Source organism: Sander vitreus, chromosome 3 (assembly GCF_031162955.1).
Source record: "Sander vitreus isolate 19-12246 chromosome 3, sanVit1, whole genome shotgun sequence".
Lineage (NCBI taxonomy): Eukaryota > Metazoa > Chordata > Actinopteri > Perciformes > Percidae > Sander > Sander vitreus.
Genome location: NC_135857.1, coordinates 13474462 through 13484977, shown reverse-complemented (window position 1 = coordinate 13484977; position 10516 = coordinate 13474462). Strand labels below are relative to the sequence as shown.

The 10516-nt window shown below is 45.7% G+C and overlaps 1 protein-coding gene across 1 annotated transcript; it reads right to left on the bottom strand.

Annotated features, from left to right (window-relative positions):
• znf296 (zinc finger protein 296) lies at positions 1–10255 on the bottom strand. The gene is made up of 3 exons (XM_078246101.1): positions 9985–10255; positions 7156–7506; positions 1–3657 (listed from the first exon to the last, which is right to left on the bottom strand). The coding sequence occupies exons 1-3, from the start codon at positions 10238–10240 to the stop codon at positions 1865–1867; spliced, it is 2400 nt and encodes a 799-aa protein (XP_078102227.1). The 5' UTR covers positions 10241–10255; the 3' UTR covers positions 1–1864.
• Positions 10256–10516: the final 261 nt, after the last annotated feature.

The following is a 10516-nucleotide window of genomic DNA, read 5'->3' as shown; positions in this document are numbered from 1 at the left end:
TATTTCACCTCAATTCTTTATTGAGACTTCTCAAGAGAAGGTGAATTACAATATTGTGTCAAGTTTACAAAGACGTAGCCAGTGTTCAGCTGAAAGGAGATGATAATAGGAAGAGTGGTGGCAGTTAATAATAACAATAAGTACAGCTACAGCAATAATGTCAATGTACACAACATTATCCCTGAACAGTTACACTGCACTCATTACACAACACACACAAAAATTAGTTTTCCCTGACATGAATGCAAGTAGAAATCAGATATGGTCACACAATGTCATCACAGTAGTCACGAAAACATTGGCAGCACTCTACTTTTGTTAAATGAGCACATTTCCTCTCGCTTAGAAAGGTGGAGTCTACAATTCTAATTCGATACACTGTCAAATTCAGGGAATATCTCCTCATGGCCCGCTAGCTGACCGCTGAGTGTGTGTGCGTGCGCTGAAAAAAAACAAACAGCCCTGGCTCTGCCCTGGGTGTTGAGTTCAAATATTAACAATCTTTCTCACAGACAGCAACTTTATATTGCGTTTCTTAAATCCTCGTTGGCGACACACCTGTCAGGAGAACGACACAGTGATTTTGACCTGCCAAGTCATGCTCTGGAGTCTGGAAACAAGATCACAGACAGGGTTCAAGTAAAAGTGTCACCTGAGAAACCCCCAATTTGTACACACACACACATTCACGCAAACTCAGCCAAGTGCTTCCCACAAAACTCCACCAATCATCTAGCTACTCCCGCATCTCTCAACCCTGTAGTTCAGCGTTTACACAATTACCGACATGCAGAATCCATAAATTAGGAATAATTCAAACACAGGCAACAGGGAAAACAGTTTCAAATGGCTGCAAAACATGCATGAGCTTAAAGCAGTCCGGCACTTCACAAATGTAAACAATGAAAGAGAGAACTTACCAGCACAATAATAATAATAATAATAATACAAAAAGAGAAAAATAATAAACACCCGTTTCACATGTAGGTAAAATTGCTGGTTTTTTTATGCATAGAAATGAATCATGAAAACTAAAAAAAAAACTAAAAAAAAAAATCAGTAGATGATATTTTAAAGTCTTCCTATTCACATTTATAAAATTAGAAAACAGAAAATCATACATACATACATACATACATACGGTCACAAAGTCAGGAGCACAACCTTGCCAGGCTCCGTGAGCCCTGTAAACATTACGCTAAATGTTGTGACAACCAAGCGCCTTTAAAAAGAGGAGTCTGAGAAACCGCAGGCAGACAGTGTTTGGATTCATTTCACCCTCAAGTCAAACATCTTTAGTCTTTAAAAGGTCTTCTCAAAAGAAAACCAGCAACAGCTTGGAAACACAATATGACCCCTCTCTGTCTGCCAACATTGAAAATATATTTGCTAGGCTTTTTTTATATTCAATATAATCCCTGTATTATCTGACAGTTAATATCTGTCTCCACCTGTCCAGTGGGTCGCCAGAGACATAAATCACTCATCTTTTGCATCCTGCACTGCAACATGGTGATCAGTTTCCTGTGTCTGTGTGGACTGTAGCGGTTCACTTCCTGTTCAAGAGCTCTGGTAATCTCCCTGCTGAATGTCATGGCCTTGTTTTTTTGCTCTGTGGTTTAAAGAACTGTAGGCACTTAGTTTCAACCAGCAGCTTTGCATACAATCACGAACAACGTGGCTGCCGTGTGCCTCGGCGCTGGCTAAGAGGATGGGACTGCTGCAGCTTCTTTCTTTTTTGAAAACTAGATTGCAGTTTAACTTGACGTCTTTTCAATGATGGGGAAAATTCTTTTTATTTGAATGGGCAACTTAAATCCTATACAGTGCTATTTTAATGTCAATTAGTGAATGAGAGCAGCTCTCATGGCGCAGAAGTTAAAGCTAAGCTCACCTCTGCGTTGCTCTCGGTTGGGAGATCAGCCACTACGGCTGGACTCCCTGTGTTCTCCACATACTCCGCTTGGCTTTGCCCCTCCTCCACCTCCATACTTTTCACCGCATCACTCTGAATTTTGCTCTCCATTTCTATTTGATCCAAGCTGGCATCCTCCTCCTCCATTTTCACCACCACTGCTTCTCCACCAGCTTTAATGGCAGCCAAAGTGTCTGCCGCACTGGCCTGTGCATAAGCTCCCACGCTGGCGTGGCTCAGGCCGTGAACTTTCTTCAGGTGTTTCTCCAGAGTGGCGTAAACAGTGAAGGGTACCGAGCACAGCTGACACAAAAAGGAAGCCTTGGCTCCCTGCGCGCCGTGGGTCTTCATGTGGCGCGTTAACTTTGAGCTCTGAGCGCAGGCGTAGTTGCAGAGGCCACAGCGGTACGGCCGTTCACCTGTGTGGCTGCGGCGATGCACAGTAAGGTTGCTGCTGTTCCTGAACTGTTTACCACAGTATTCACACGCTTCATCTTTCTTCTTCTTTCCAGCTGAACCGACAGTAGTATTGTTGTTTCCTCCGCCGCTGACACCTCCTCCTACACTCCTCCACTCATTCTCCCTCTGCCACTCTTGCACAACCTCGCTGACATTGGCTGAGCTCCACTCCGTCTCCCTCTCTATGATCTCTCCTCCTTCGTTCGCCCACTCTCCGACTCCTCGCACTCTGTCCCCCATCTCTGGCCGTTTGGGCGTGCAGTTGCCACTAGCGATACCGCTCTCGCCGCTGCCCCCTGTCTCTCCGCTCTCCAGCGAGCCTTCAGAGGGGCTGGCGCAGGGTGAGGTGTGCCGAGGCTCCCCCTGCCCCTCTGCCTCCTCCTCCCCTCCCTCTCCCCCTTCTCTCTGGCACCGATACAGCCTCAGCAGCTCCCTGTCTGCCGGGCTAACCTGCGAGGTCAGCAGCATCAGGCCTGAAGCTATGGACGGGTGTTTGGGCAGGGTCAGGTCTAACTCTGAGGGACCCTGGGCTCTCACTTCTGCCGCGACCATTCCCTTTCCCATGATGATTCCAGCTGGCTGCATTTGAAACCTCCCTCTCATCCCCTGCCTCCCTACATCCTCCTCCATCACGACCATCTCCACTGACTCATATCCACTTCCTCCACCTCCAGCCTCCCTGTGATTGCTTCTTATGTGCCGTGCCAGCTGGCCGCTCTGGGCAAAGGCCTGTCCGCACACTCCGCAGTGATAGGGCCTGTCGCAGGAGTGAGTCCGGCGGTGGGCGGACAGGGCACGCAGGGACTGGAAGTTCTGGTCACACAGCTCGCAGTGGAAGTCAGCCTGGAGGGCGCTGGTCTGAGGAAAGGGAGAAGCTGCTGGTGGCGAGGAGGACGGAGACAGCACCAGGCCTCTGGGGGAACTGCCGGTGGTGTCGTTATTCCCCGCTGCGAGGTCCCTGAGCCGCACTGAAAAGTTCAGAGCCTGCCCGTTACTGAAAGAGGGGGTGGTGTGTGTCTGGCGGGAGCGACTGAGGCGCAGGGCAGAGGGCTGAAAGGCAGAAGCAAGAGCTTGGCTCAGGTGGCGAGGGTCTAAAGTGGCTGCAGCAGCCTTGTGCTCTTTAAGTCCTCCTCTTCTTCCTCCTCTCATGTCTGCGTTACCCTCCTCGTCCTCTTGGTAGATGCTGAAGGAGTGCGCGTGCTGTGCGTGCTGTAAGAGCAGCCATGCAGATGGAAACACGCCTTCACACTGCTGGCAGGTGAAATAGGAAGGCTCCTCAGACACTGGAAAACAAAATGATAGGATTGAGTTATCAATTTTGAGTAAGGGATATAATAGAAGAATATAAGAAATATGTCTTGCTCTTTTGACAGGTCTTGATTTCCACTAGGAGTGAACCAATGAGGTAAATTCATAAAGATTAAAACTGCAATAAGTGATTTTTTTGGTCACTTTTGGAGGGGAAAGAAGCTGTGAACACAACATCTAACAGATTGTTTGCCTTTTTTACACATCCAGCAGATACGAAGCAACATTAACATTTATTTGGGGTTGCGTTTGTGTCCACCGGACAAATTTAAGTCCAATATTGTACTCTTTTAGCTCCGTTTTTGGTCTCTACCAAAGTCAGGGAAATATCATGGTCTTTAGCTGTTACATGTTCACCAGCTAGTCTCTTACTGTGTCTGTCTGCTGTTTGGTGTTGAGCAGGTAGTGTCTAGTGAGTTTTTAGGGGGCGAAAATAATTCAGTGAGAGTAAAGTTGTCGGTCAAAAATTAAAACAATGACTTAAGACGTTATAAAGTTATAAAAATTGAACAGAAACATATCAGCATGACAAAAGTCAACTATACCAGAGGCACATTTATATGGACTCAAATGAATGAAAGACGAAGAGGAGGGTCTGGTGTGGAGAAACAAAATAAGAAGAAAATGTGTGGAAAGGTATGACCCAAAGCAGAATAGAGAAATGGGTCTCCGGAAGCTGAAAGGCCAGCAGAGATGCAGTCGTGCGCAAAATACATCTGGAGATATTTTTATATGTGGATAGCTTTGTCTCCTAACCGAGAGCCACTCTCCAATTAAGCTGCAAATTGCTAATTAGCAGAACGTAGAAAATGAACGCTTTATGCAAATGAGGCACTGACTCAGCCTGCTTGACAAATGAGGCCTTTCTGCATAAATCAAAATTGAAGAGAAGATCCCCAAATTTAGAGGGAAAACAGTTCTTTTTTTGGAGAGGTTCAAAGCGGACTCTGGTATAAGCCTCTTTCATGTTTCCTCAAGTCAAATCCTTCTATATTTTACTGGAGGGGGGCGGGGAGGAGAGTGAAGATGAAAAAGAGAGCAACTGTTTCTTTCTCTCTCCCCCCCCCCCTTCTCCCACCCTCCCTCTGTCTGGAGACGAGAGGATCTGTGGTGCTCATGTCCTTTAACCTAGCCTGAGGAGAAACCCAAGAGAAGTCTCAACTTCTTTAAAATGTAGGGTGACGAGTGAGCGCAGAAGAAGAGAGCGAGGGATAGGTAGGTCAGGGCTCAGGAGATAAAAAGAAAATGAGATAAAAAGATTATAATGTACAACGGGGGGCCAGGAGACGCCACAAAAATATGTCACCCCTTTGGATCGTACTTGAGACCCATCCTCCAACCCCAGCTCCCCCCCCCAAAACCCCTGAGGAGGGGGGCGCTTTTGTCTCAGGGTCCTGGAGTGAAACACAATACCCAGCCGGTTTCTCTTTCCTTCCCTCGCCTTTTTTTGTAAGGATTCCCATTTGGCCTGGGGTAGCACTTGAATATTAAGCAGAAGCAATAACTACTAATTAAAAATGCAGATTGGCTGGGAGCACTAACGAGCAGCAGGCAGAATCTCTTTTCCCTTGGGAGATAGAGGGAGGAGAAAAGAGGAAGAGGAGGGAGGGGGGCAAGAAATTGAAAGAGGGCAAAGCGAAAGTGTGTTCAAGATGGGGGGGGGGAGAAATAAGGAGAGGGGGGATGTTGGAGATGAGGAAAACAAACAAGGAGAATAAATAAAAAGGAATGAGACAGATGCACGCAGCTCTTCAGTAATCCATCCCACTCCCTTTTCTCCTCTGTCCTCGCCGCTTCACTCTTGAATACAGAAAATAGATGGTGGACCGTTCTGTTGTGGGATAACTGCTCTCTCAATTTCAGTCATCTCTGAAGCTTCAGATGCTCAGTTTGCCTCCCACCCAACAACAGGACTTCCTATTACTTATAAGGCTGCAGGATGTCCAATTCAAACCGTCCCTTTGCTACTTCAACATGCAAGAACTCAAACTCTTCTTGTCATAAACTATCAAATCTGAGGTAAAAACACTAAAAGCTGGGTGAAAATCGCAAATTATCAACTCTAACGTAATCTAATAACAAATGCAACCTATATTTGCTGATAAAACTTTAATCCAAACTTCTACACTTTTTCATTATTTACAAGCTGTCATGCTCTTTCCTCCTCGCCTCGTGCACAAGTTAGTTTTTGTTGTAGAATCCTGCGGGTACAAAATTACCAAACGTAAGTGTTCTCCGACAGTAAGTGAGAGACAGAGCGAGAGATGAAAAACACACTGAAATAGAAAAACAAAAAGAGGTTGTGGACAGACGGAAATGGTGCCTGCACCAGTCCCCTGAGCGTTACACAAAGGAAGGAACTGCTAACGTGTGTGTACATGAAAGAGAAGGTTTCAAAATGTGCGAAGGGGCACTCATACCGAGTATGAGTGTGCAGCAAGATGCTCTGTCCATCTGCAATCATTTACAACACCCTGCATACTCCATTTTTTCACTTTAGAGATACAGCATGAGCTTCAAACATATGACCTTTGCAGGAAAAAAAACAAAAAAAAAAACACAATAACTCTCCTCCATCTCAAACACATTGTTAGCTACTGGACGTAAAATTTTCAAGAAGGATTTTAATGAGAATTCATGAATTGCTGATAGACTTCCACCGTGACATATAACATTTGGCACGACCATCACAGTGCCCACGCTCTTCTTCTGTAAAAGAAAAACGCAGCAGATAGGTGTGAAGAAAAAGACCTTTAGGAAAATCACTGCTAATGTCTGATACACAGAACGAGAAGAGAGGGATGGTTATGACAACAAGGGGAAGAAGAAGGAGAACGAGATGCACAAGATGAAGAAAAAGGAGGAGGAAGGAGATTCCCAGGAGCTCAGGTAGCTCAGCTCAGGGCAGAACAGTGGGAGAAGGCACATGATGCAACGTCCTCCGTTACGGTGTCATGCAAGGGAGGAGAGCTGCACGAACAGCCTCACGTCCACTCCTCTGACCATTTCATACCGTGGTTCACCACTACAACCATTATGCCCCTTTCCACAAGAAACAGGGTGGCCTTAAAACCCTGAATCGTGCCCCTGTGCTGGTGTTTGGAGGACGTGGTTTTAGTCTCTGCTGTCCAGGGCGTAGTGGAGGACAGAGAGGGAGAAACATGTTTACCTGGCCATTCCACCTCAGAGACTGACAGTCAGGGAGATGGGATGGAGCTCAGGTGCTAAGTGCTGAGGCCTCTGGGACCCTTGGTGCCCTCTGAACGCTCCTGACGCCTATTCTTTCCACACAATTAGCCTGTGCATCACTAACTCATGCAGGTCTGCTAATGGCAACGGCTAGCTAATGAGCTGGACTTGGGGGGGGGGGGGGGGGGCATTTGTTAAATGTAGAGGAGGGCGGGTGAAAAACAAAACTAAACAAAAAACAGAGCGTAACTAATTAGCAACCTGCCTCTTCTTCAAGCACTCACCTGCTTTGCTGTGCTCCGCCTTCAACTTGACGCCGGGCTCCTCCCCACAGGCTCTGCCCCCTCTCCTCAGCTCGATGAAGCCAGGCCCCAGCTCGGCGTTGGCGACGCGCAGCTGCGATCGGTTGGCAGGTGAGGGGGGAGTGGCGTTGCCGTTTGGGGCTTGGTTTGGGGAGCTGCAGTCGCCCTGTTTGTGCTGGATGAACGCTAGGATGTGGGCGAGGGGGAAGGCCTGGCTGCACTGGCCGCAGGTCAGGAGGTCACCACCCTCGCCAGGAGCTTGGAGCTGGGGAGGAGGAGGAGGAGGAGGTCGGACGTCTGATGAAGTGGTGCCATCCGCCATGTCAGTGGCATCTGAGAAACATGACAGGCAGGAGAGGGAAAGTTCAATTACTAACAGAGATTACATTCTTTATACTTACTTTTAACAAACTGATGTGCAGAGCAAAAACATGACAACTAGGATCAGTTAACACAGACAGATACACAAGTACAGTTCAGGGATTTCAACTCCTTAGTATTGAAAACAGAAATAAAGATGAAGGTTTTCAATAAAGCTACGAATATTCAATTAGTCGACTGACAGAATACTAAATGTATTAATTTATAATTATAATAAAGTAATTTTTCCAGCAAATATCTGCAGGTTTCAGCTTCCTAAATGTAAAAATGATCTGGTTGTTCCTGTGACGTGAGTATCTGTGGGTTTCCTATTGTTGGTCAAATAATACAGGACATTTGAAGACGTCACCTTGGATCCGACAGGCATTTTTCCACACTTTTCTGACATTTTAGAGACCAAACGATTAATTGAGACAATCCCATTTCATCCAGTATTTTTCACCCTTGTGTTTCTTTAGTTAATGGGTGTAAATCATCTTTTCCATTGAGGGTATAGTCAACAGGATCTATAAAAAGATCCATAGTAGAGTGGTTTCTTGAAAGCAATTGTACTTGCAGCCATAGAGATCATCAGGAGTTATATCACTTTTACACAAACCTTTAGTTATATCTTGTTGTGTTCGTTAATTGAGAGGAAGTCACAATCTCCAAAACACAAAACAGAAGTAAATACTAAACCTGAGTATGCTTGACATTAAACGTCCCACTTCCTCTCCAAAAAAAAAAAGGCTGAATATATGCATACCAATACCAACATGTGCTCAATATGGATTTCTGCTCATGAGTTTTTGACTGTGCTCTTGCAAATTAACAACGCAAAGTGGCAAAAGTGCTGTTAGACCTCAGGGGATTAACAAAACAGGCGTGGTGATTGAAAGTACTAGTTTCAGTTGTAAGCTCTAAAGCAATGAGGCCAAACTGCTCACCCAAAACTGACCACTTCCTTTAACAAACACAAAACAGATCGGCTCTCTGACTGAGGATGTTGCATAGGGGAGCCCACGTGCCCATCTCAGCAGGAACATCAACCTCAGATCAATGTGACAGTCTTCATGTGGAGACAAGTGAACTTTTTGATTTAAAAATGCAACATTATGACCAAAGCTTTTACCTTTAACTCACAATTACAACTTGCCCTACCACCCACAGGCAGCGAGAGTTTCTCAACAGGAAGTGGATTGCAATAAAAGAGAGAAAAAAAAAAAAGACTGAAGGTGTTGGAGATAAGAGCACCCCCTGTGTTTTTGTATGTGCTCAAACCTGCACAGGACAGCTAATCTGATTCGACGTCAACAACCTGACAAATCGTATGTGGTTACAGGGAGCACCTTGAAATGCATGCAGACAGGTGCAAGCACTGAGGAGTGTTGTTAAAGCAGTGGACACAACTTCTACCCAAAGCTCTTCAGAGTCAACTTTGGCTATTTCCTAAGAAAGGCTTCCAGCTAAGGCCAGGTAGGAGGAGGAGGGGTCAGTATTGCTCAACGCGGTCATGGGCACACCTTGACTGGATCCAACTTCCCCTGCTAGGCCGGCTAACATACAGGACAGGTACAGACAGTACAGTCTGAAGTCGGATCTCGCCAGTTGTTACTCAAAAATGTCACCTTTCCTGTTTCAGGGCTGCGCTTGTTTGTGCAGACTAGCAAGGCGCGGTCACACACACACACACACACACACACACACACACACACACACACACCTCCAGTAGAGAACTGTACGAAGTAGGGTTTAAGTTTCTCTCTTATTCCCCTTCAAATATCAGATGTTTCTTTATGAGCTGCACTGTTGTCTTTATGATTGAATAGTCTGAATGGGATCAAATGAAGAGCCTGAATGGGATCTATTCTACATTTGTATTGAGGACATCGTTTTATTGTCCAAATATAAAAAATAAAATAAAAATAAACTCGTTATTGTCATTGTATGAAGCAGGGTCGTGCCACTCTGATGGGGTTTCTTTTAAACAGCAGGGGAAGGAAACTGTCCCAGACAAGCCAGAGACCGACCGAGAAACTTGATCATAGTCTAACCTGGATATATTAATCATCGTGTTCAGACCTGTAGCCTCTGAAAACAAAATGCCAATAAACCGGTCCTTCCTCTGTAATCAGGACACACATGACAAGGAAAATATGAGTCCTTATATTAATATTTACCTAAAAATGGATTAGAAATGCATCCATATTGGCAAAATTGAGGCCAATGAATAAAACACTTTAAATCCTGCGTGGAGGATGTTACGCGCTTTTTAATTAAAATAACATCCGTCATTTAAAAACCGGTACCAGCGCGTATCCAAAACATACGCGCAAACTGACAATGAAACAAAACTGTGACCTGAATTTATTTTAATTTCACCTAAAAACATCACATCCGCCTCCAAACTGTTTCAACGTGCCCAAACATCGCTGCTCCCCTCCTGCTTACCTTGAATTGCACTCAGGTGCTGCGGTCTGCTTCCAAGTTTGCGCCTGGACATCGCGTCGAGCGTTTGGCACCTTTTATGGGTCCCCAACAACAAACCCTCCAAAGCCGAAATCCGTCTTCTCCGATAAGTTAACCAAAATCCGGGCGTCAGGGACAGACTGATGAGACTGGCTGGCCTCTGCCTGGACTCGCACTGAAGGCAGCGTTCAAGTTCACGCTTCTTCCCCCGCAGGGAGCGGAGGTTAAAAGGGGGCATGGGCGACTGTAGGCACCGCCCGCCCCGCTCTTAGGACCCTGACCCCGCCCTCCTCGGGTAACATAGCCTACTCCATAAACATGCCATTATATCACTTTAAAGCTTTTTTCTCTATACACCTGTTTTTTTTTTTTTATTTTTAACACGCGTAGGTGTCGGTTTCAATCAAGGTTTTCATATCCGATAGTAGAAATCCACATTTAGATCCTCAGAGGAACTATCTCGTTGATTTCCCACAGGTGTCTCCAAACTAAAACCAGCGGAGCACTCATTTCT

Excerpts from the sequence above, each read along its gene's own strand:
- znf296 (XM_078246101.1), bottom strand. The coding sequence starts at position 10,240 with ATGCCCCCTTTTAACCTCCGCTCCCTGCGGGGGAAGAAGCGTGAACTT. Across the intron at positions 7,507-9,984 it reads GCACCTGAGTGCAATTCAAG|ATGCCACTGACATGGCGGAT; the intron begins GTAAGCAGGAGG and ends CATGTTTCTCAG. Across the intron at positions 3,658-7,155 it reads GGCGGAGCACAGCAAAGCAG|TGTCTGAGGAGCCTTCCTAT; the intron begins GTGAGTGCTTGA and ends TTTGTTTTCCAG.